Source organism: Poecilia reticulata, chromosome 12, assembly GCF_904066995.2.
Source record: "Poecilia reticulata chromosome 12, P_reticulata-male-v2, whole genome shotgun sequence".
Lineage (NCBI taxonomy): Eukaryota > Metazoa > Chordata > Actinopteri > Cyprinodontiformes > Poeciliidae > Poecilia > Poecilia reticulata.
Window position 1 is genome coordinate 24792497 of NC_088841.1, and position 25834 is coordinate 24818330.

The window sequence follows — 25834 nt, forward strand, 5'->3', positions numbered from 1 at the left end:
CAGCTAGCTCTACGCTAACGCGTTTGTTTTGTTTGTATTTACCCAGAATTCCCTGCACTGTAGTCCACTTCCTGCTTTGGTCGCTGGTCTGCTTGGTGTTCATGTTGGGGCTTTGAACTCTAACTGAACCAAGACCTCGGTTTGTAGGCAAACCAGAGTTGGATTAGCATCTAACTCTAGCATCTAGGTGTGAATCCACTTTGTCAACAAAACAAATGTGCACATTGTTTCAAATATAAAGTTTTATTGCAATACAAAGTAAAATAGAGCTTTTAATGCCAGGATAACTACCTTCATTCATCCATTGATTATACCCACGAATAGTGACACTCAGGACAACCAGCCATACTTAACTAGCTTCAAAAATCTTTCATTCATCTTTAATCATCATCTGTGGCTGCAGGCAGGTTGACTTGGACCATCATCTGCTCTGACAAACGCCCTCGTTGAGGATTTCATGCTCCCTGCCGCTGCAGGTGATGGCTGCCAAAGTGCAGAGACTCATGCTTCGGATCATCTGCATCGGCTTCAGCTTCACGCAGAACATCTGGTCCGAGGTTCTGGGGCAGTCGAGAGCAGCTTTGCACTGGCACTTCTTGGAGGCTAGAAGCCATGAATAAACATTAGACATGACGCTTGATCGCTTCCCAGACTTCCCGGTACGTGAGACGCCAGACCGACTCACCGGAGCAGGTCTCCCAGTCGTAGCAGGTGTCCAGGTTGCAGGGCACGTGCAGCGAACTCCTGGGCGACATCTTGGCTCTGAACCTGGCCCACTCCAGTTTGGTTGGCTCGACCGAGTCGCACGCGCCTTCACCGATGTACAAGAGTGGGTCGCCGTGGCAACGGCCGGCGTGGAAGGAGCAGAGCGACATCGGCACAGCGACATCCAGGTTTACGTTCAGGACGCAGAGACTCGCCGAGTGTGAACTGAAGACGAGCGGACGCTCAGATCAGTGAAGAAACGTATTCATATTCTGTTATCATTGGAACATTCAGCAGGTTTATCCAGTTATGCTAACAGGCTAATAGCAAAGCGAATCTTTCAATTAGTGCTTTTAACTCATTTTGAAAATGTTTAGCGCTGCTGTTTTTACGTTTCGGTTTCTGTCTGCTAAGAATTCCCCAAGTAGTGGGATGGTTAGCGCTTTTGCATTTTTGCTAACTTTGACAATGATTAGCGCAATTAGCTTCGCCTAAATTTTATGGAAAAATTCTAACTTGGCCACTTCCAATTGAATAAAGTTTGACCTCTGTGGTGACATTTTGGTCATTGATTCTTAAAAACTCCCAAAGTAGTTAGATGTTTAGGACTTTAGCATTTTTGCTAACTTTGAAAAACGTTTAGCTACACTTGAGTTCATTTTTCCAGCTAAATTTTTGTCTGTTATTGTAAACTATCAGTTCAGCAAAGTTTGTTTATAGACTTAAAAATGGTTCAAGTAACTTGACGTTTATGTAAATGTGTCAATGACACATGGTGAGAATTTAGCGCCTAGCGTTTAGTTACGCTAAAAAGATTAACTACAAATGGTAAAGCACATCTTTGACAGGGGAACTACCAGTGAGCTGAAGGGGCTTTAAAGCGATTAAGATGTAAAAATCACCCACAGACAGCTTTCCCGTTCAATGCAGACGCAGCCAGATCTCTGCCGCTTCTGTCCTGGACCGCACTGACCATCAGGAACAAATGGCTCCTCTGAACAGACAAAAAGGGACATTTATTTAATTAATGGCTTTACAGCTAGCAAGCAAACAAAACGACTCTATTGTCAAATTTGAAGAGACTCTTCAACGTTTCCAACCCACCATCTGTGCAGCGGAGGTCTGCAGGCAGCGGAGGCTCCCAGGTGAGTTTCCTGCCGCACCTGTAGACGCCTCTTGGCATCGGCATCAGGCCCGTCTCATTGCAGTTGAAACCAACCGATTCTCCCACTCTGTACGTCGCTTTGGGCGGATACAGCTCCATGTTCTCTGGGACCTCTGGAGCAACACAAAGCCTCCCTAAACACAAGAAGGTGGAAGATTTTAGGAACTTCCTGTGCTGATCTTTCAGTGTAAAAGCATCTCAAAGGGTTCAGACCTGACTTGGACTTGTCCCTAAATCACTAGCAATATTTAGACACATCCATGTTTTATTCTATCCAAACTTTTCTATTGGTAATTTATGATCTTTGGAACTTTAGAATAAGTTTAAATCTTAATTAATTAATGTCTGGATTGACTTTTTTCCCAACGATGTGGTAAAAAAAACAAACTTACTGATGCATCTTCCTCTTGGTTGACTCCAGCTCCCATCAGGTTGACAGTTAATGAACTGGAAACCTTCCAGTTCAAATCCAGTGAAGCACTGAAACTCCTCATCCTCACCGAAGCTGTAATACTGTTTAGATTTCTACAAGAATGAAGAAAAACAAGTATTAGATCTTAAAATAATCAAATGTGCAACAGCGTATATAGCAGTTCCATTTTATATAGGAAAACAAAAAGAAATAGTGAATTTCTGCCAAAGAACTTTTGAGAATAAGCTCAGAAATTTTATAGAAAATGGAAAGTTTGGAAGAAAAAGTCAAATATTTTCAGATTAACCACAGAAAAAAAGGACAATTCTGAGTTTGAAAAGTTGAAGGTTTGCTAAAACAGAAACTTTTATATTAATTTAAAAAAAATTCAAGTCAAAACTTTCAACTTTTGAACTTTGACAAATTATTCTTTCCAGCAAATATTTGACTTTTAAAACTCAGAAATATCCTTTTTTTTTGTTATTGTTGTTTTTGGAAACTTTTTCAAATTAATCTAAATTGTTCCAAGATTTTTCTAGCAAATTTTAAAGTTTTCAAGGTCAGAAATGTTTTTTTGTTTTTTCTAGAAAATCTATCTAAATCTAAAAGTTTCTGATTATTTCTCTAGCAAACTTTGATTTTAAAACTCAGAAATTTCCAATATTTTTCTAGAACATTTATAAGATTAATCTCAAAATTTCAGATTTTTATTTGGCTCAAATTTACTCCTCCTTTTTTTTAGATGGCTTTAATATGCTGTTGTAAAATGCTATTAGGTTAAAATTGTTAAGTTTTGTCATGGTTTTTGTCCAGTGAAGGTGATTTTTACCCGGAGGAAGCTGTGGCTCGGCCTCTGCGGCCTCAAACATCCCTCTACCCCCGGCGGCAGCTCGTCCCTCCATCCCTCAGTGAACTCATCGTCGTTGTCGCACGACTCTTTTCTGCACAGGAAACCCAAAACGCACGCAACTGTACAAAAACCAAACATGCTGGTTGAAATAGTTCATTTTACTTGAGTCTGCATGAGTCCTACTTTTCAAACAGGGACAGGGGACACGGTTCCTCCTGTCTGTTTGGGCCGTCGCAGGGTTGGCCGCCTCTGAGGGGAGCAGGGTTGTCGCACTTCCTCGTTCGGTGTCGCCTCATGGAGGCGCTGCAGCTGCTCCACGGCCCCCAGCAGCTCCAGTAACCGTCCACAACCTCTGTGGGGAAAAAAACAACCTTCCAGTAGAAACAGAACTTAATGTTTGTCCTCCTTTCAAGCTAATAGGCTGTTAGCATAACCTGTTAGCTTGAAAGGCTAAAGCAGTTCAACATAGAGATTTAAATTGATACTTTAGTTTTTTCTTTATTAATTATAATGATATGAAGTAGTTGGACAGTCAACTTAAACAGACAAATTTATAGATTTATATGTCACTAGTTAACATAACAGTCACTAGTTATGCTAGCTGCTAATCCCCTGGTTAAGCTAGTGGCTAATCAGAGTTCAGTGGAAATATTTGTTAATTTTTATTTATTGTTTTCAACCATATAAATTACATTTCAGTTCAAAATATTGCGGACTGTCTGATTAGTTGTATCATAAAAGTTTTTAGCTAGCTTCTTTTTTTTGTTTCTGCCAATCTCTAAGCTATCTATGCTTAGAGAGAGACATTGTACTGTGGCCGGGTAATCTAAAAAAAATATTTTGAATAAGAATAAAAGATGCGCTAAATGAGTCAAAACGTTGGGTACCTGAAGTGTAGTCAGGCGCCCGAATCTCACAGTTGGTGCCGAACGTTCCTGTCTGACAAACACACTTGCACTCGGTCCCAGAGAGAACCGGCTTGGCGTTGTTGGGACACGGGGCGCACTTACAGGGATCAAACTCCTCCAGGTATTGGAGCAGGGCCTTTCTCAGGTGTCTCCTCTTCGTCACAGCACAGGGAATTCCCCGGACTAGATCTATGATTGGACGCAACTGAACAAACACAAACATGGAGTCTTTAATATCGTTACTGGTTACAGAGTGATGTCAATTTGGTGAACCGGGTGGAAGTTTTTGTGAAAATGTTAAGATAGGAGCTACTTACACCCACTAACCAGCCTTGTTAAATATACCCAAAACAACGAGGTGACTAGCTATGAGTGAGTTTGTGCGAAGCGAAGCATAACCAGACCGTATCAAAGTGTTGCTCTCTAATGACATCAAGCAACAAAAAAAAAAGACTTATTCTGAAGAGAGGACCAACTGTGGATAAAACCTGGACAAGAAACATCACAATTCACAAGCAGAGCGAGTTAGCACAAGGAGAGAAATGCTTTCTCAGCATCCTGCTAGCAAGGATGCTAACTGTGGACGGCTTAAAACTGAACTGTATGCTGGTGGTTTATGTTGTCTGTTAGCCTAGGTGCTAGATATCCTTTGTTTAAGCTGCCACCTCCATTCAACATGTCCTTCGTTATGAACCAGGAGTTAATCAGTGAAACATCTGAATGACTCTTCCAAAGGTTACTGGAACCACGTGTTGAAATCTAGAGCACTTGGTCTGACAGGCAAAATATGGTCCCCTGATTGACAATCCTATGACTCAATAATTGGTTCTGGTCATGGCAGCCATCTTGTCACAAGACTATTCAGACAACGACAGCCATTTTGGGGAATCATTTGTTTAACTTTGTTTTTGGTTACACCTATGCAAATGTCATCCATTGTCTGTACCAGCTTGTCCTTGTGAGGTAGAGGAAAGGCTGTACCCATCTCCAGTGGTAATTTGGTCAGAGACGAGATTCACCATGTTCAGATTGCTGGTTACTCAGCTAACGACCTGCATGTTGGCTGGGCAACCATACAGACACCCTGCCAAACCTTAGGACAATTTAGAGTAACCAGTTCCATGTCTTTAGACTGTGGGGGGAAGCTGCAGGACCCAGTGAGAACAGGCCATCTCCATTCAGAAAGGCTCTAGGTTGGGATTTGTGAAACCAAACTTAACACCGTCTCATCCAGCTAGGAAACTTTCTCTCTTAGTCCCTTTGTAAGAAAACCCTCCGGATCACTCAGGCTGTTATCTGCTCTACCAAGCCAACCCTTAAGGATCAATGATGAACAAAATGTTTCTGTGTGGATCTCTGGAGTTGACCTGGTAGTCCACCAAAGCAGGGTTGTCAATCACAGACTTGGCCCAGTTCTTGTAGGATGTCTTGTCTGGAGCAGCGCCTTGTCTTTCCCAGGCCAGAGCTCCAGCTTCCCGGGCTCCACCACCTCTCACCATGGAGAAGGATTTCTCAGAGGCCTGGATGAACGAGCCTGGACAAGAGAGGAGAGGAGACAATCAGCAAAGAGACGAACCAAAGCGTAGAAATAAGAGAAACTTCAGAAGTCACCTTGGTATTTCTCAGTCATGCGGTTGTTGGTGCATCTGGTCACGCTGCTGGATTCAGAGTAGAGGATTATAGTCCAGGACGTATCTCGGCTCAGGCAGCCATTGATGGTCTCTTCTGTTTCACCTGCCACAGATAAAAACAGACTTTTAATCAGTTTTGTATCCGTCTAGGTTACATAAAGCTGCCTTTTCTTGTTAAAGGATGCAGGATCTTTGGTGGCCAATATGAAATCTTAAGCCAAGAAGAGATCTCATGGTGCTTTTAAGGAACAACATCCATCCTAGGTTTTCCTACTTGAGCAGTCATTTTGACCTCTGTTAAATCTCCAGAAGACAAAGACAGGATCCCCCCCCCTTTGTCTTCTGGACCTTGTTTACGCCCCCAGATAAGCAAGGTGGACACAAGGTGGAGTTATCTGATCATTTCCTTGTACAGCGTTGTAGACGTACCTCTGGTCTATATTGTGGTTCTACTCTCTAAATGCCGATGTGTCGTATAACCTGAGCTCTTTATCTCCTCCCGGCTGTACTGGTAGAGCAGATCATAGTGGCCTCCCAGTTTTCCAGAGCTGTAGTAGTGCGTGCCGAAGCGCTGGAAGATCTCCCTGTAGAGGGCGTAGTTGTAATCGAGCGGCAGAGCGTGAAGGAACTGAAGGAAAGGCAGCGAAAGCACAAGATCCTGCGGATCCTTCACTGTAAAGTTCGAAATCGGTAGAAGTTGATGCACTCGGAAAAACTTGGAGTCCTAGAAAACGGTGGGATAGACACTGATTTTAGTGCTTTATGAAACATTGAATAAGACATTTTGCTCTTGTGTTGGCAACGGGTTGGTAGATCTAACATCTAAATCACCTTTTTCTTTGAAGCCTCAAAGGCTTCCTTACTCGAGGTCAGACTGGAGCTCGAGGATCGGCGCCCATAGAAGAACAAAAAGTGAAAGTTGTCTTGATCTCGTGTGCTTTGTTCACTCTGACCTGATTTCTTTATCACAACCGGCTCAGAAACCACCGGCTGCGGCTCGGTGCTGAAGTCCTCCAACACCCCAACCTACACATCCACAACACGGTCAGTAAATCTGACACAATTAAAAAGTGGAGAACATTTCCACTGTTTTAAAACTGGGTATCCAATGGCAGATTATCGATGACCACCTTAATGTCAAAGGTCTTAAAGTTGTGTGGCACTCGATGGTAGAGTAAAGTGCTTTGCGGCCGCCTGATGATGCAGCTTCCTCCCATAAACGTGTTGTCCAGCACTGACCCCCTCGGCTCCTCCGCCAGAAAATCAAAACTACAGATAAACCAGGAACCAGAAGGAGGAAATACTTTGTTAAATATGATTATCTTCATTTCCCACTGCTCTGGACGTATCATCAGCCTTCTGTAGCACAGAAGACACTTGATACAATGATATAATATTAGCACCAATAATACATATTAGCTCAGCTAATGCTAAAGCGCTATAACAACATAAAGTTTAGCAGAAGCTAATGCTAAAGTGCTTTAGAATTTACCAGAAAGGGAAGCTAATGCGCTAAAAGTTGTCAGTTAGCTAAAATGCTAAGGTGCTAAACATGCAACTACTTGGAGAACTCTTAACACTTAAGTTACCAAAATTTAAACATAGATGTTGAACTTTATTCAGCTGAAAGTTTATAAAACAGCCAAGTAAATCAGTGCTTTAGAATTTATCTGATACACGAAAAGCTAAGTGCGCTAAACATCTTTAAAGCTAGCAAAACGCTAAAGCGCTAAATGAAAAAAAATGTTTTGCAATTAGCGCATTAGTGGAAGTGTACAAATAATGAAAGTACACCTCTCCTAACGTCTCTGGGGGCAGTTAGCAGTTTGGGGCGAGAAGCAGGCAGTTTTACCCGTTTCCAACCAGATCCACCCCCGGGGCAGGTCTCCTGTCAGAGGGACAGACCACAGCAGGGGCTCCGCAGCCCCTCTCATCAGAGTTATCTCCGCAGTCGTTCTGTCTGTTGCATGTCAGCGTCGAGTTGATGCAGCGCCCTGCAGCAGAAAAGGTCGTTTTGGATCGTTTCTTACAGCTGAAGCTCGGGAGGCTCGCAGTTTTAGTCACCATTGTCACACTTGAAGTCGGCCCTGCAGCCCACCGCCGGTAGCTGGCAGGCTTTGGAGGGGTGGCAGGGCCTGTCCTCTGTCAGCTCCACGCTGCAGTCAGAGCCACCGAACTGGGACGGTCTCACCACAGAGCGGGTCCGAAACTGAAGCAGAACACGGCAGAAACCCGAGTCGTGGCGGGTTTGATTAATTATTCACAGAAAACTGAAGTGTTTTGGTGTTTCGGTTGGTTCCTGCCTGCTTGCTGGCGCAGGGCGAGCAGTCGGACCACCGGCTGAACTCGGACAGGACGCAGCTGATGGGACAGGCCTGCTGGCTGCAGCCCCTGCTGTCGTAACTGGAGCACATCTGGAAGCAGCTGTTCTTCCAGTAATAATCGTCATACTGGACGTTCCTGGAGAACAGAGGCTGCTGGGTTTGGTTTTGGTCGTTTCTCAAACGTCATTTAGAAAAAAAACAACCTTTTGACGTGTTTAACTTGTGAAAATGTGTTTTTTTTCTCTCTCTCTCTCACCTGCTTCTGGTCTGAGTGCCGTAGTTGCAGGTTCTGGTGCAGGCGGACCAGGAGGACCAGGGGTACCGGTCACAGTGACAGGCCAGGCTGCCGGACATGAAGCCCAGGAGCAGCAGTTGCAGCGGCAGCAGCATGCTGCGGGATGGAGACATCCAGCAACCTGAAAATTATTCAAGTTTTTAATTTATATTAAAATAATCCATTATGACTAATTTGGTTTCTACAGGAGAGAAATAGAGCCACTGGAAAAATAATTAATCTAAGGTTTTAACTTTATTTAGATTTTGTTTCTCAGTCTTGAAAGTTTTGACTTTTTTCCTCATAATTCTTAAACTGAAGTCAGTTTTTTTCCCAGTTGCTCTAATTCTCTTCTGATAAATTGCTCTAAATGCATCTATTTCATGAACATTTATTGCATTTTCCTCCTTAATTAAATATCTACACATTTTGCAGCAGGTTTCGTTGATCAGACTTTAACCACAAAAGCTTAAAAGATGAAGCCAAAACTCACCAGATGGATTTCTGTCGTCTGCAGGAGGGATTTTAATCAGGCAGCTGCAGAAATCTGAATCGGTTGTGAATAAAAGCAGATCTGAGGCTGAGCTTCCTGTCTGTGTGGTTATAAACCAGCAGGGTCCTCCTGTTTATGAACTCATGTTGACCAATCGGTGTCTAAAAACAAATCCCAGGTTCTTGATCCTGGTTGTTACGGGAAGCCGAGCAGCTCTGGAGTCTCCAGGCTGCTTGATGCAAACCAGATGTTCAGTTTCACTGCTTCTCTTCCAGAGGGGAAAAGTTTCTGCTCATTTATGACCTTCTTAAGTTTTCCAAACATTTGCACAATCAGCAGCTTTGTTTTGGTATGAAGGACATCTGAGCCCAGTTTGGATCATTTCAGCAAAACAAAAGGAAAATAAGACAGATTTTTATTAAAACTGCTCACAATATGAAGCTAAAATAATGTTTGTGTGGAAATAAACATCTAAAAGTTTTATTAATTCGCATTTAGTCCCAAACATATTCCTGCTATGTTGATTTTATGTAAACAGCATCTGCGCCACATTGTTTTCAAAAACAAAATCGTACAGACAGGATTTTTTTTTTATCCACATAAAATCACAAATCAATCAGTGATTGTTGTTATAATCATGGCAAACCAACAGGGGGCAGCACAGCGCAGAGCTACAACCTGTCAGCCAATCAGATCGCTTCAAAACAACCACCACTTCCTGTTAGGAATCAAACATGGCGCCCGGAGCTTCTTTTGTGGGTTGAGCTCATTTTAAATAGCGTATTAGAATATAAAGTTATATTTGCGCTTTATTATTTATTCATTTACGCATATATTAGGTTACAACTTGTTATTTTAGTATTTAGCTAAAGCTAATTCCTGATGAACATGATCCACGGAACTGAAAGAAAACAACAAAATGATCTAAAAAGTGGGATTTTCTTGTATATAAAACTTTATTTTTGTTAGAAAATGTCCTAAGCTGTACATTAAGTTCAGCAGTTTCCTCTACTCTGCAGGAGACGTCAACACGGAGGCCTAATCTGAGTCACACACATGCCAAAACAAGACGGCCTATTTAAAACATCAGCACAGCGTCACAGTGAAACTGAAAACAAAACACAATCGTTTACAGGTTACGTTACATTCAGTTGCAAAATGGCCCCAGCTGGATGCAAACAGGAGTTTATTTCTGTGTGTTTTTAGTGTATTTTCATTTTTAAAGTGAGGCTTTGTCAAAGTAATGCAAAAAAACAAACGGAAATCTGAGAAGCATTCTTTGTATTGAGCTACATTGGGGCCATAAAGTTGGTTCAAAAGAAATAAAAAAAAAGCTGAAACTGTAAGAAAAAGTTTTGAAACTGAAAAATAAGTTCGATTTTTGCAGTTACAAAATAAACTGGCAGTTTCAAATCTTTTGATTTCCATTTTCTATCTTTTAAAACTGAAGTTTTAGAACAAAAAAGTTCTAAATTACATTTCAGATTCAAGGTTCTTCTTCTAGTTAAAGATTTTTTTTTATTTACATTTTTTTCAGTTTGAAACTTTTGGAGCTCTAACCAAAAACAGTTTTGAAAAAAAAATTGATGTGCTTTTTTCTTTTAAATGTTTTTGTAAATTTTCAAAAAGAGAGAAAAAAAATGGCACCAATTTATGGTTAAATTGGTGCCATAATGTTGAACACACTTAATGGCCCCAATTCATATATTTTTGTCACAGGGAAGACTACTGCAGGAAACAAAACCACCAATTTCAAAATTAAACAAAGGAAGAAAATGTAAGAGCCATTAATGCGGAGCAGTTTTCGTTATCGTCTGTGTCTGATGCGGCGTTCACTGGACTCACAACAAATATGGCGAGAGATTCGGGATAAAATGGCCGCCGGACAGATGACGTCATCAGAGCAGAGCTCCGCCCACATGGCGAGAAACACACCCAACGTGGCTAAAACCGAATCAGACATTAGTGGAGAAGGAGCGCTAGAGATCTTTATGTCCTGTGATCACTACAACTACAAACTGTTTTTATCAGGATTTTATGCGACAGACCTGAACAGCAGAGTTCAGACGTTGTGAAGAGGAAGGAAAATGGAAAGTGAAGAAGTACAAACCTACTGAGATATGGAGAGCAGGTCTCACCAGACAGTTCCGTACACTCAGTCCGATTTGGGACCAAGCCTGCAACACAGGCGCAGAGCTATGGGGGGGCTGAGGGGGACCCCGGCCTGGGCCGGATGGGGCCCGGGTCTGGAGGTGCCAGGGAGGGAAGAATGGTTTCAAGTCACTTAAATGTCTGATTATAGACGGAGAAAGTGCGCCCTCACCTGTTGAGAAAGGTGTATTTAATGTTAATGGAGCCAATTATGTGTATTTTTGGTTTTTGGTCACTAGAAGGGGCTGTCGGCTCCAATATATAAATCAAGAGGTGACAGGTAGCTGTGAGGTGTTGAACCCGGAAGGGCATAAAAGGTTTCGACCGCTGTGACGGAGTCATTATTAACACTGTTGCCGTGTCCGATGGAATAAATGGATCTGGTTCACAAATGTTTATCTGACTGGAACAAGTGTGGAGTTTGACTACAACAAGATTGGGGATTGATGTTACACGCGATCAACAAGTACAATGTTAGCCGCTCAGCGCGTCATAACAAAGCAGCAACGGGTCAATGCTTAAACAAGTGCAGGGTTGAACTGGCTAAAATAAATGTTGACGTTACTTTCCCTCAATGGAATATATAGTAGTCAGTCCCAATGACTGTTTCACTCACGGTTTAGCCGATGTGCTAAACCGTAATTGGCCCCGCCCCCCGGCCCGACGCTGACTTGTTCCGCTACTGCTGCAACATTTGTTACAGTTTCAGATTTTCAGCTGCTGCTGTTCTCTTCCTCACTGCACTGAGTCAAACGATCCAAACCGTTTAAGCTACCTGTTCGTCTCCTCACCTGTGGGGGCGCTGCACTAACAACCACTGGGAGAAAACCTCTGAAGAAGACACTGAGTGCAACTTTTTCCTTCAAGAAATGGAAACAAACAATGGATTAGCGTCAGATTTTAGCAGCTGGAAGATTTCTCGAGTCATCTCTCCCGCTAGCAGTAGCTGACATATTTGTTTTTGGTTGTATTTACCCAGAATGCCCTGCGCTGTAGTCCACTTCCTACTTGTGGACAGGTATCTGGTCCGCTTGCTGTTCACATTCAAAAAGTTCACTTTAACTGAACCGAACCTCGGTTAGCACGCGGATCAGAGTTCACCGTTTTGGTCTGACCTCTCCAACCGAACTGGACTTTCTTGTCAAACGGACTGGAGTTTATTAAACTACAAAGCTAAGATGTTATTTTCCTTCCTTTTCACGACTTTGAACGCCTGCTGAATCATCCTCGGTGGTTTAGGGGGAGCGATGTCAACCCCCCTGCAAGGCACCGTTAGCATCAGATTCTTTTTAACTCTTTTTATGACATTTTTCATGCATGTTTCAGTTTCTGCACCGACTGGCTCAGGCAGAAAAAAAAGCAGATTTCCCAAAGTTTATCACCGACAACATCGAAGCGATAAAAATATGCTTTAAAAACGGAGATGGTTAAGATTCAGAAGCAGCTTTTCTTCTTTTTTTCCTCTCTTCTCTCTGTACATGAACGCGGCGTAGCGTGGAGGACTTGCTTTGTCACGTCACACAGACCAGAAGACGAATGAGACTCGGACGCGGGATGTGGAGCCGTGAGAGAGAGAAGCACAGTGAGGCAGCTGCATAGCCTGGACATCTACAGGGTCAGAAACCGAACACATCTGACCCGCTTCCCAATTAAAACACCAAGCTTAAACATTCCGGAGCTCTCCAGGAATCCCAAGATTACAATTTTAGTTTTGAAGAGACGAAGTGAGATGTGAGTGGGAGCTGGAGTAAAGGTTGCTGTCGGTCCTCAGCCCGACACCACGCAGCAGAGTCCGGGGAAGCGCCTCTTCCTCTGCCCGACCAGCGGCTGGGGAGTCAGGTTCAACAAGCTGCTGTCGTCTGGAACGGGTCAGAACATCCACAGGTCACACGCTGTAGCTGGTAGCTACATGTTTCAGATTTAGAGTTAGGGTTCAGGTTTGGTTTTTCAGCCTCGCGTCTGATAAACTGTCAGATCTGCAGAATCTGGAAATCAGCTAAACTGAACCTGTCTGACAGGATGAAGTAGGCAGAGATGGGCACTGCTAGCTAAAAGGGTAGCTACGCTAATCCTACAGCACTGACCATGTACTGTAGTTTCAGTAAAGCTAAAGCGCTACGACAACATGGTGGGAGCTAATGCTAAAGCACTACATTAACCTGGTATTTAATGGCTGCTAATGCTAAAGCACTACATTAGCATAGTATTTAGTGAAAGCTAATGCTAAAGCTCTACATTAACCTGGTATTTAATGGCTGCTAATGCTAACCTGCTATACCAACCTGGTATTTAGTAGAAGCTAATGCCAAAGTGCTACAACAAAATAGTAGAAGCTAATGCTAAAGCTGTACATTAACCTGGTATTTAGTGAAAGCTAATGCTAAAGCGCTACATTAGCATAGTATTTAGTCATTAGCATAGTATTTAGTGAAAGCTCATGCTAAAGCACTACACCAACATAGTATTTATTAGAAGCTAATGCTAAGTTGCCACACTAACCTGGTATTTAATGGCTGCTAATGCTAACCTGCTATACCAACCTGGTATTTAGCAGAAGCTAATGCTTGTCAAGTAAAGAGTGCCATAGCCAGTTAGTTTAGGAGTTTTATCTTTTGGTCGTTTACATCTTTCAAAGAACAGAAACATTTCCACCATCAAAATGTCCGCCTCATCAAGATCAGTGAGTCCAGAAATGTTTTTACATGAGACGTGAAACGCTCCTGGTGAAATGTTATTTCCTACCTTGATTCTTCAGCGGCAGCGGCATCGTCTCCCTGAGTTTGCTGAGTAAGTTTCTCATCTCCTTCATGTCTCTGCCAACAGAAACGGCTCAGGATGAGTGACGTGGTGAAACAGAAAGCGGAGGAAGAGCAGAGCAGAGCAGCACCTCTCTATGTTGTCGATATCCGTCCCCACCAGCCACGTCTCTTGGGGATAATCGATGGGAGACGACGACCGGTCCTCCAGGATGGGAACGTCCGAGCTCTCGTCCATCCGGAAGTCGACTCTGGGCTCCGAGTCGGTTCCTGCTGGGAGGAAAACCCACAAATAAAACAACAACACAGACCTGCTGTCTGCCTGCAGGAGGACCAGAGTTTCACTTTAAGCTTTAATGATTTCCTTGGAAAAAGTTTAATAATAATTTAATCAACTCTCTGCTGCCATCTGGTGGTCAAACAAAGCGTTAATAACCCTACAATCTCAGACATGTTTGATAAAATCAAACGTGGGGGGTGTACTTTCTTTTCACCGCCGTATCGCTCACAACGTCTGGTTTTATTATCAAAATATATTAAACAAAATGCATCTATTTGCTAATATTCTGTTTAATTCCATGAAATAAGAGCTGTAGTTAGCTGTTAGCGGTGGTGGGACACGTCCGCTAAGGCGCTAATAGCAGAGCTAACTTGTCACTTAGCGCATTAGCAGTTTTGATCATTTTGAAAACGTTTAGCGCACTTATAGCTTCCCCTAATCTCAAATCATATCCTGTCTGAGCTGACATAGTAACTAATTACATCTACTTAGTAACTTTTTAAAAAATATAAACTGTTTTTACTTCATTATGAAGTATTTCTGCTCTGGATTTTCTACCCACTGAATGAAAAACAAACATGTTTTTGTTAAAGTTTAAGATGTTTTTTACCTTTTCAGCTAGCGGTGTGTGTCTGTGGTTGTAAGAAAAGCCTCTGAAAGCAGTGAAAGTGTTTCTGGTTCAGTTCTGGTTCAGTGTTTCTGGTTCAGTTCTGGTTCAGTGTTGCTGGTTCAGTGTTTCTGGTTCAGTGTTTCTGGTTCAGTGTTTCTGGTTCAGTTCTGGTTCAGTGTTGCTGGTTCAGTGTTTCTGGTTCAGTTCTGGTTCAGTGTTGCTGGTTCAGTTCTGGTTCAGTGTTTCTGGTTCAGTGTTTCTGGTTCAGTTCTGGTTCAGTGTTTCTGGTTCAGTTCTGGTTCAGTTCTGGTTCAGTGTTGCTGGTTCAGTGTTTCTGGTTCAGTTCTGGTTCAGTGTTTCTGGTTCAGTGTTTCTGGTTCAGTTCTGGTTCAGTGTTTCTGGTTCAGTGTTTCTGGTTCAGTTCTGGTTCAGTGTTTCTGGTTCAGTTCTGGTTCAGTGTTTCTGGTTCAGTTCTGGTTCAGTTCTGGTTCAGTGTTTCTGGTTCAGTGTTTCTGGTTCAGTTCTGGTTCAGTGTTGCTGGTTCAGTTCTGGTTCAGTGTTTCTGGTTCAGTTCTGGTTCAGTTCTGGTTCAGTGTTTCTGGTTCAGTTCTGGTTCAGTGTTGCTGGTTCAGTTCTGGTTCAGTGTTTCTGGTTCAGTTCTGGTTCAGTGTTGCTGGTTCAGTGTTTCTGGTTCAGTTCTGGTTCAGTGTTTCTGGTTCAGTGTTTCTGGTTCAGTTCTGGTTCAGTGTTTCTGGTTCAGTGTTTCTGGTTCAGTTCTGGTTCAGTGTTGCTGGTTCAGTGTTTCTGGTTCAGTTCTGGTTCAGTGTTTCTGGTTCAGTTCTGGTTCAGTGTTTCTGGTTCAGTTCTGGTTCAGTGTTTCTGGTTCAGTGTTGCTGGTTCAGTTCTGGTTCAGTGTTTCTGGTTCAGTTCTGGTTCAGTGTTGCTGGTTCAGTTCTGGTTCAGTGTTTCTGGTTCAGTTCTGGTTCAGTGTTTCTGGTTCAGTTCTGGTTCAGTGTTTCTGGTTCAGTTCTGGTTCAGTGTTTCTGGTTCAGTGTTTCTGGTTCAGTGTTGCTGGTTCAGTGTTTCTGGTTCAGTGTTTCTGGTTCAGTGTTTCTGGTTCAGTGTTGCTGGTTCAGTTCTGGTTCAGTGTTTCTGGTTCAGTGTTTCTGGTTCAGTGTTTCTGGTTCAGTGTTTCTGGTTCAGTTCTGGTTCAGTGTTTCTGGTTCAGTTCTGGTTCAGTGTTGCTGGTTCAGTTCTGGTTCAGTGTTTCTGGTTCAGTGTTTCTGGTTCAGTTCTGGTTCAGTTCTGGTTCAGTGTTGCTGGTTCAGTTCTGGTTCAGTGTTTCTGGTTCAGTTCTGGTTCAGTGTTGCTGGTTCAGTGTTTCTGGTTCAGTTCTGGTTCAGTTCTGGTTCAGTGTTGCTGGTTCAGTGTTTCTGGTTCAGTGTTTCTGGTTCAGTGTTTCTGGTCCAGTGTTGCTGGTTCAGTTCTGGTTCAGTGTTTCTGGTTCAGTGTTGCTGGTACCTCTCCGGTGCAGCTGCAGGACCCCCAGCAGGCACATGGACTTGAGCATCTCGGTTATGAACATCTCCAGGCAGCACTGCAGCTGGATGAAGAGCCGGCAGATTTCAGGATGGATCTGTCCGTCCTCCGGCCTGCAGGACACAAGATGGATGAGGATGTTCCAGATTTAGACTCACTAATGCATGAGGAGGAAAAGTGATGATAAAAACCCAGAAACCCTGCGGACCTGAAATGTCTGCACACTTTATCAATGTGTTGCATCATTTGCTAAACATGTTTGTTTTCTTTTATGAGTTTGTGTGAAATTCAATGATGTGTTTTAGAAAATATGCATAAAATATCCTGCTGCTTTGTTTTTAATGAGGTTTATCCACCTTCACTTTATTTAATCTGTTCTAGTTTCATTTTGTTTTTATTCTGTTTTTTTTTTTTACTTGTGTATGAAAAAGTAAAACAATGACAGATAATAAATAATTTTCAATCTGATTAAATAATTTAATTTATTGTTTTAGGTTTCGGATGTTTTGTTGTGGACATTTGAGATAAATGACTTTTCTATTTGCAATTTTCAGGTAATTTCAGATTATTTCAAAAACGACAATATTATAATAAATCATTTATCGTCCAGGAAAATAACAAAAACAAACCAGAAATCAATACTAAAACGTTAATAATTAGTTTTTATGCTGCTCCACGTCACTGCGGTTTGCGTTCACCCCGATCCGGAGATGACGGCCAGGTCCTGGTGCGCGGCCCGGGCCATGGAGCATCCTTTGGACCGGGTCTGGTGCATCTGAGCCCGCAGAGACGGACAGTCCACCGAGATCTCCCCGACAGAAATGACCTGCTCCCGGTACAGAGCCACCAGCGTGTTGAACTCCTGAACCGTCTGAAACCGTCACCAGTAAAGGAGGATGAATCAGAGCGGAGCGGCTCGCATTGATTTCACCGTGTTTCTCTCTACCCACCATCCTGCTGTCGTCCACCGCCGCCTCGGAGCTCTGCCGCCGCTCCGGATCCGCCTGCGCCGCCTTGCTGATGGGGAAGATGCTCCCTGCGGATCTTGGGCGCTTTTTCCGCCCGTACGGTGCGGAACACATGCATGCACCCCCGTCCGCCGGAGCCCACCCAGAGAGAGAGGCACCCCAAAATAAAAAGATCCAACAACAAAAAAAAAAAAAAGATCCAACAAAACGAGTCAGCTCAGGCGGATGAGAGCCCGGATCGGAGGGCCTCCCTTCCCCGGCTGTAAGCGCTGGTTTCCCGGGGAAACAGGAGCTGGTGTCCGGCCGATGGGAGCCGCTTCTGCATCCCAGCCGAGATGGAGTCACCTTCAGCCGCCTGTGAAGGCCGACAGGAGGGGGGCAGGCTGCGCGGCTTCCTTCCGCCTCAGCCTCGCGTCTGAGGAGCCAACAGCAAAACAAGTCGTCACCTCGGAACGAGATTAACCGTTTAGCGCCGTGAGAGCAAGAAAATGCTCACAAAAATAAACTAACAGGGTTAAAAAACACCGACATGTTTTAGTTTCAATAGATGGGAAGTATAGGTTCAGCTGTTTATGGGGTGCAGTTTGTAAAGTAAGAGCGATAATTTGAGTTTGTTTTTCAAGTTATTCATTCATCACAGTTTAAAACTATGGAACTAATTAGGAAGAAATATTTAGTTTGAAATGTTGTAAGTTAAATGTTTAGTTAAATAAATCTACTCAGTTTTTTAGTTAGAAAGAAAATTAAGATTTAAGCTAAATCAAGTAAATTTAGTCAGACTTGGTTTGGTCCTTTGTCAAACCAACCAAACCCTGTGAGCAGCCAGTTCCCCTCCTGGCCTGTGGGGGCGCTGCAGCAAGAACCACTGAAGGAAACGAGACAAAAACCTCTGAAGACACCGAAACGTAAATAAAAATGGCGTCGTATCAGATTTTTAGCGTTGGTCGGATTTCTGTTTAGTTCTTAGCCGTTTCTCCTGCTAGCGCTAAGCTAACGTGTGTGTGTTTTTGTTGGATTTATCTGTCCTTCTGAGGACACAGGAACGACAATGACTCAGCACGAAAACATTTACAGCCGTGAAAAGTGGAGAAATTTATTTTTACAAGTAGTTGGAAGCGTTTCGTTTAGCACCTCTCTGTGGTCCTGCAGGGTTTAAAAAGCCTCTCGAGTTCATAAATCATGTGCAAACTAACAGCAGGACATGTGCAGAAGCTCATGTGAGTAAGGTGAAGAAGAACCCGGCGAGGTAGAGGAGCAGCGCCACGGAGATGACGAAGAGGACGATGAGCGTGGCGAAGGGCAGCTGAGGAAGGGCCTGCGTGCTGAGGTCAAAGGGTCGCTGAGTCAGGCGCCAGCGTTGCCACGCGGCCTCCGCGCTTTGCCCATGACCTGCAGCACAACGGAGCAGAGGTCAGAGGTCACCAGACACGACGACCTTCAGGAACATATTCACAGATCAGCTGAACGTTAAACTGAAAACTGAAGTTTCTGACTAAGCACAAGATTTTAATTCAACATTTTTAAACAAAGAATCTATTTTGTTTTGAGCAACTAAACCAGGATTGGAGTTAATTCTGTAAAACAGTCGCTATAGTTACCAAAGTTTAATACAAATACAAAAAAAATAATCTGATTCTGAGCGACGAGGCTCAAAACAGAAATAAAAACAATTATTAAGATAAATATTAAGTATTATAAAAAGCAATAAGATGAAATTAATACTTTTAAACCGGGTCCTCTTGGGTAAATAGATGTGAAGTGTAATGACACACCTGAGCCACCAGGGGCAGCAAAGCTGCGGTGCATTATATTTAAATGGAAAAGTCTTAATAATAATAATAATAATAATAATAATAATAATAATAATGTTTTGGACAAATTGGTGCCAGAAAGTGTTTGAAAATACCAGAATTTATGGTTTTTGTTTGATTCTGTTTTAATTTCACGGTTTTCCAGCAAACTGATCCCAACATGGAGTCCAGCAGCGTCCAGAACCTGGTTTGGGTCAGTTTATTGGGAACGTGACATTTTACCATCCAACAGGGACAAAACTCCTGATTGGTTCTGAACTGAAAGAGGAGCCATTTTGGACACCAGAGGTGTTAGTTACTGGCCCGGTCAAACCCAGTTGGACCCGGTTCAAACCCATCAGCAGTTTGAGTAAAAGTGAAAACGTCCTGACAGCACAGGAAGCGGGTCGGCTCTCTGGAGCTGGGCAGCGGCCAGCGGGAGCTCAGCGAGTTCTGGAAGTTCTGCCTGCGCGTCGCCCAGACCTTCGGGAACAGAGTCTTGGCCCGGTGGTCCAGCTCTGTGGGAGGAAGAGCAGCGGGGTCAGAACTGGAGGGCTTAGTCTGAGACCGTGACCCGGTCGGGTCGGGTCGGCGCCGACCTCTGTGGAAGCCGGTGTTGGCGATGATGCGGCGGCAGAGCGGGCAGGGCGTGTGGGCGGCGCGGTTCCGGGCCAGGCGGCGCAGACACGGCTCGCAGAAGACGTGAGCGCAGGGCAGGCAGCTGCGCGGCCGGAAGAAGACGTCCAGACACACGGCGCAGGTCAGACCGTCCCGGTCCACGTCCTCACAGGCCAGAGGATGGGCTGGGGACGACTGGGACACACAGGTCAGAGGTCAGATTAAACCAACATTAATAAGAAACATTGTTCAGATATTTAACTGTTTTTATTTGAGTCATTTTATGACCTGAACTTGTTTTAATCGTCTCATTTTACAGAAATGAATAAATAAAAGTTTTAATAATAATCTCATTGATTGCCTCTGCTCTTCCTCACCTGCTCCTCCTCTTCCTCTTCCTCCTCTTCCTCCTGCAGACGGCTCTGCTGCCATCTCTCTCTCCTCCTCTGCTTCCTCCTCCGACTCTTCAGTCGGTTCTGGTCCGTTTTGCTCAGTCTGTTCCGGGCCAAGGAGCTCAGAACCTCGGGGCCCCGAGAGGAGGACACCTGGCCAGGAGAGAGCCAGAACCGGGTCAGAACTAGGTCAGAACCAGGTCAAAACCGGGTCAGAACCAGGTCAGAACCTGGTCAGAACTGGGTCAGAACCGGGCCAGAACCAGGTCAGAACCGAATCAGAACCAGTTCAGAACCGGCAGCTCAACCAAAGTGGTTTCGGTTCTGACCCGTTTGGTTTTCCTGAGTGTTTCAAGCGTCTCATGATTCTCGCAGTGGAGTTTCGCAGGTTGGAGCCACAACTCAGAATTTCAGCCATTGTTGACAGAAAAACGCAGAAAATCCACTGAGACACTCAGAAACTTCTGAGCTCCAAAAGTCAAGAATCTGAGAGAAAAATCGCAGAAATTTTCTAGAAAAAACTTGAACATTTCTGAGGTTCAGAAGTCGAACATTTTAGAAATCTAGTGAAACTTCCTGTAAGGCAGTTTGAATCGTCTTGTACATGAAATGTGATTCACAAATAAATTCATGCTAGCCTGACCATGACAACGTTGAATGTAGATGTGCTGTGGAATTTGGTGCGTTTCGGTTCAGTTAAATCAAAATGGCCACCGAAACACTGACAGATCTGACAGATCATCAGTAGATGTGTAAATGATCTAATCAATGTTTATTAATAATCACAAAGTAAACATTGGGCCTGTGTGGGAAACGTTTGTGTCATTTCTGGTGTTGAATCCTGAGGTTTCATCTTGCTAACAGATTCTACCGGTGAAAGTAAAACAATCGTCTTTTTTCCCTCCGGTGTTGTGAATTTTCCAGATTTAAACAACAACGTCCAACATTAAAAACGAACCGTTTCCTCCTCCTGCCGCTCTGCTTCCCCCTCAGAGGTGAAATAAACTTCATCTGCTTCCGGAGGCGCTGAAGACGACAATGCTAACTGCACTAATGATGCTAATCCTGCCGGAGCTCCAGACTCCCAGGGGACGCCGTCGCTCTGCACCTCACTATCCTGTTCAGCCTCGAGTTCTGCTGCTGTCCTGACTGACGAGTCCAGCTCCGTGTCTCCGGCGGCACCGTGCTGTGGGGCCCCACCGGCGCAGACCGGGCCCAGAGCGGGCTCCTCCTGCTGGGCAGCCTGCGCCGACCCGCGGCCCGTCCCGTGCAGCGGGACGAAGAGGAGGCGGGGCTTCTGGTCCAGATCCACGCGGCTGCGGCTGAAGTGGACGGTGGCGTCGCGGCCGCAGGGGCAGCGGTACTGGTTCAGGAAGCTGAAGCTGCCCAGCCGGGCCCCGCAGTGGAAGCAGTTCAGCTTCCCGGACGTCCAGACGGCCTGAGGACGAGACGGCAGGTTGTGGAAGACTATAGAAACGGTTCTGATCACAGATTGGCGGCGCTCAGCCGACCTGATTCTGCTTCAACCTGGTTGACGCCGGTCAGATTTGGTTCACTTCAGGCTGCAGTGTGAACGCAGCCTGAAGTGAACCAAATCTGACCGTCATGATGAGAACATCAAACAGGAAGAGGAGAAAACTGACCTGCTGAACTGAGGTCCAGATCCACTCTGGTAGGTTATCAACATCCATGTGCCAGATGAAGCAGGGGCCCGAACCGGAGTCCACTTCCTGGACACACAAACCGAGCTTCCAGTAAAACACAGAGACCCAAAATAAATTCACTCAGTGGAAAAACGGCAGTTTTACGCTGCGATGAGGTGGTTTTATAAATGCATCAAAATAAATGTGTCTCAGGAAAATAAATGGAAATATATGAGTCACATGATCAACAGCAGGATGTTACTACTGAGGGAAACCACAAAGAAGACAACAGGAAGTGGATTTACGACATTCAAATGAGATGGTTGGATAAAAGTGAACAAATCTAAACTTGTTCTCCAGAGTTCACAGGAAGTGCCTTACGTCCACTTCCTTCACTGACTCTCCACATTAATGGTGCTACGTTAATAAATAACGAGTAAAAACAAAAGTCTGAACTGGATGAAGACACAGACAGAGACGCTGAACGTCTGAGGCTCCAAACCAAACCAGTTTGATTCCATTGAAATGAAACTCGTCACTGACCCCCACCAGAGACTTGGCGTCTCCGACGGCCCTGCGGCAGCGACGGCAGCGGAGCTTCTTTCCGTTCATCTTCACCCACCTGGCAGGAGCAGATCAGTCCTTCTGCTGGTCAGGAGGGATGACAGCACAAACCAGACAGGTCAGAGGTCAACGGATTATTACAAACATCTTCAAAATGATATTTTATTCACCAATTCTGTTAAAAAAAAGGTGAACATTTTTACTGGTTCTGCCTTACAGCTACACTTTTTCCCTCCACTAAACATTCCACTCACCTCTCAGAATCAGCTGTAGGGTGTTGCCATGGAGACGGATGTTTGGGTTTTGTTAACTTCGTGACCTGATCCCAGAATCACCAACTGTCTGCCATCCCATCACAAGCATTTAGGCCTGAAACTGACTGTAAAAAGCATCAACGGTTCAAAGCAACTGATGGAAACGTCCCGACTGGTGATCTAAACCCAGTTAGAGCTTCTTTAAAACGGGAAATATTACAGATTATTTAACAATTCAGGACTTTATCACAGCTGAGCTCGTTAAAAACACACCTGCTGATACTGAAAAAATTCTTAATACCATCCAGCTGTTGACATCTTTACAAAGTTTAACACACGCATCAGTCCCGCTAACACTTAGCATTAATATCACAACTTAGCTGTTACTTTTCCTCTAAACGTCTCGCTAAAAGTCCGTCCAAACAGTTTAAACTCCAGTTAACTTCGCCAAACTTAACCAAATAAACAGCAGTTTTCTCCCGTTGAGGTTTGAAATGTGCAGCGAGCTAACTTTTAAAGTGTCGATCTTATAACTTATAGTCAGTTTTTCCACAGTTAGGCTTACCGTAAATAACTTTTAAACGTTTAAAACGGTCGAGGTGACGAAGTGCTGAGAATTTAAATCTCTTCGTGACAACAGGAAAAGTGAGAATCTACGGGACGGCCGTTGGGCCAAAAATGACCAGAGCGCTCGCCGTCCCAAAAGCCGGCAAAGGAGAATAATTTCGCTTTTCTGTGATAATAATTACATTAAGCCGTAAAAAAAAAAACGTATGGGAAATTATAGTAACAATAGTGTCCCCCTGCTGGTTTATTTATGTAACTACACTTAGAAAATAGAAGCATCGTAATGTTTGGAGGTAAAAATCAATTTGTATTGACAAAAAAAGTGCTGAAAATATAATAATTTACTTTTTCACAGTTTGTTAGTGTAATAAAAATTATTTTTTTATTTAGATCAAAGGGAAATAAATCATATAATATAATCCAATTATCTTCAGAGTCGTTGATATCATAATAATGATAATAATGATCATATTAACTATTTTAATATTGTTATTACTATTATTATAATATAATACTATTAAAATAATGATAATAATATCAATAGTAACAATTGCGATTATTATTTAAAATAGCTTAGCTTAAGGTGTATCATTCAGAACTTTAGCTTAATATACATAATTTTTATATTGTAATAATATAATATTGTAATAAAAAGTAGAATATATATATATTGTTTGCATGTTCTCCCTGTGCATGGTGGGTTTTCTCTAGGTACTCCGGTTTCCTCCCACAGTCCAAAAACATGACTGTCAGGTTAATTGGCCTCTCTAAATTGCCCCTAGGTGTGAGTGTGTGTGTGCATGGTTGTGTGTCTCTGTGTTGCCCTGTGACAGACTGGCGACCTGTCCAGGGTGACCCCACCTCTCGCCCAGAACGTTAGCTGGAGAGGCACCAGCAACCCTCCTGACCCCACTGAGGGACAAGAGTGCAAGAAAATGGATGGATGGATATATATATATATATATATATATATATATATATATATATATATATATATATATATATATATATATATATATATATATATATACACACACACAGTGGGGCAAAAAAGTATTTAGTCAGCCACCAATTGTGCAAGTTCTCCTACTTAAAAAGATGAGAGAGGCCTGTAATTTTCATTATAGATGTACCTCAACTATGAGAGACAAAAGGAAAAAAAAATCCAGAAAATCACATTTTCTGATTTTTAAAGAATTTATTGGCAATATATGGTGGAAAATAAGTATTTGGTCAATAACAAACAGGCAAGATTTCAGGCTCTCACAGCCGTGTAACTTCTTCTGTAAGAGGCTCCTCTGTCCTCCACTTGCTACCTGTATTAATGGCACCTATTTGAACTCAGTATAAAACACACCTGTCCACAACCTCAAACAGTCACACTCTAAACTCCACCATGGCCAAAACTGGAGAGCTGTCAAAGGACACCCGAAACAAAATGATAAACCTGCACCTAGCTGGGAATACTGAATCTGCAATAGGTAAACAGCTTGGTGTAAAGAAATCAACTGTGGGATCAATTATTAGAAAATGGAACAAGACCACTGATAATCTCCCTCGATCTGGGGCTCCACGCAAGATCTCACCCTGTGGGGTCAAAATGATCACAAGAATGGTGAACAAAAATCCAGAACCACACGGGGGAACCTAGTGAATGACCTGCAGAGAGCTGGGACCAAAGTAACAAAGGCTACCATCAGTAACACACTACGCCGCCAGGGACTCAAACCTGCAGTGCCAGACGTTCCCCCTGCTTAAGCCAGTACATGTCAAGGCCCGTCTCAAGTTTGCTAGAGAGCATTTGGATGATCCAGAAGATGACTGGGAGAATATCATATGGTCATATGAAACCAAAGTAGAACTTTTTGTTCAAAACTCTACTCGTCGTGTTTGGAGGAGAATGAATGCTGAGTTGCATCCAAAGAACACCATGCCTACTGTGAAGCATGGGGGTGGAAACATCCTGCTTTAGGGCTGTTTTTCTGCCAAGGGACCAGGACGACTGATCCGTGTAAAGGAAAGAATGAATGGGGCCATGTATCGTCACATTTTGAGTGAAAACCTCCTTCCATCAACAAGGGCATTGAAGGTGAAACGTGGCTGGGTCTTTCAGCAGGACGATGATCCCAAACACACCACCCGGGTAACAAAGGAGTGGCTTCGTAAGAAATATTTTAAGGTCCTGGAGTGGCCTAGCCAGTCTCCAGATGTCAACCCCATAGAAAATCTGTGGAGGGAGTTGAAAGTCCGTGTTGTCCAGCGACAGCCCCAGAACATCACAGCTCTAGAGAAGATCTGCATGGAGGAATGGGCCAAAATACCAGCAACAGTGTGTGAGAACCTTGTGAAGACTTGCAGAAAACGTTTGATCTCTGTCATTGCCAACAAAGGGTATATAACAAAGTATTGAGATGAACAAATACTTATTTTCCACCATATTTTGCCAATAATTCTTTAAAAATCAGAAAATGTGATTTTCTGGATTTTTTTTTTCCTTTTGTCTCTCATAGTTGAGGTACATCTATGATGAAAATTACAGGCCTCTCGTCTTTTTAAGCGGGAGAACTTGCACAATTGGTGGCTGACTAAATACTTTTTTGCCCCACTATATATATATATATATATATATATATATATATATATATATATATATATATATATATATATATAGCAGAATATGGACTGGAAGCCCCGAGATCAAAGTGGGGAAAAACCCCCAAAAGTGGTGGAGAATGACCGAGCTAAGATCCTGTGGGACTTCCAGATCCAGACAGACAAGATGGTGATGGAGAACCAACCGGACATTGTGGTGGTGGATAAAGAACAGAGGAAAGCCGTTGTGGTGGATGTAGCAATACCAAGTGACTACAACATCAGGAAAAAGGAGCATGAGAAATTGGAGAAATACCAGGGCCTCAGGGAGGAACTGGAAAAGACCTG

General features: G+C 43.5%; 2 protein-coding genes across 7 annotated transcripts; both read right to left on the reverse strand.

Annotated features, from left to right (window-relative positions):
• Nucleotides 1-224: 224 nt before the first annotated feature.
• On the reverse strand, nucleotides 225-18038 carry c6.2 (complement component 6, duplicate 2). Of its 2 annotated transcripts, XM_081613706.1 has the most exons (21): nucleotides 17049-18038; nucleotides 16797-16969; nucleotides 16081-16211; nucleotides 13801-13942; nucleotides 8252-8386; nucleotides 7975-8131; nucleotides 7736-7880; nucleotides 7524-7665; nucleotides 6802-6940; nucleotides 6503-6697; nucleotides 6152-6395; nucleotides 5652-5774; nucleotides 5408-5574; nucleotides 4020-4245; nucleotides 3316-3484; nucleotides 3112-3223; nucleotides 2263-2395; nucleotides 1810-2004; nucleotides 1612-1699; nucleotides 686-930; nucleotides 225-603 (listed from the first exon to the last, which is right to left on the reverse strand). In XM_081613706.1, exons 1-21 carry the CDS (start codon nucleotides 17178-17180, stop codon nucleotides 422-424), a joined length of 3375 nt encoding a protein of 1124 aa, XP_081469832.1. In that variant the 5' UTR covers nucleotides 17181-18038; the 3' UTR covers nucleotides 225-421. The 2 variants fall into 2 exon arrangements, with proteins under 2 accessions (XP_081469832.1, XP_081469831.1); XM_081613705.1 differs by lacking the exons at nucleotides 13801-13942; nucleotides 16081-16211; nucleotides 16797-16969; nucleotides 17049-18038 and adding an exon at nucleotides 8763-9003 and having other exon boundaries at nucleotides 8252-8411.
• Nucleotides 18039-18133: 95 nt separating this feature from the next.
• LOC103474029 (E3 ubiquitin-protein ligase RNF180-like) lies at nucleotides 18134-23070 on the reverse strand. 5 transcript variants are annotated; one of them, XM_008424746.2, is made up of 9 exons: nucleotides 22893-23070; nucleotides 22328-22452; nucleotides 22053-22157; nucleotides 21510-21596; nucleotides 20825-21304; nucleotides 19852-20019; nucleotides 19456-19669; nucleotides 19249-19374; nucleotides 18134-18455 (listed from the first exon to the last, which is right to left on the reverse strand). In XM_008424746.2, the coding sequence occupies exons 3-9, from the start codon at nucleotides 22119-22121 to the stop codon at nucleotides 18280-18282; spliced, it is 1320 nt and encodes a 439-aa protein (XP_008422968.2). In that variant the 5' UTR covers nucleotides 22122-22157; nucleotides 22328-22452; nucleotides 22893-23070; the 3' UTR covers nucleotides 18134-18279. The 5 variants fall into 5 exon arrangements, with proteins under 5 accessions (XP_008422968.2, XP_017163253.2, XP_017163254.2 ...); XM_017307764.2 differs by having other exon boundaries at nucleotides 22053-22154; nucleotides 22893-23068; XM_017307765.2 differs by lacking the exon at nucleotides 22893-23070 and adding an exon at nucleotides 22601-22886 and having other exon boundaries at nucleotides 22053-22154.
• Nucleotides 23071-25834: the final 2764 nt, after the last annotated feature.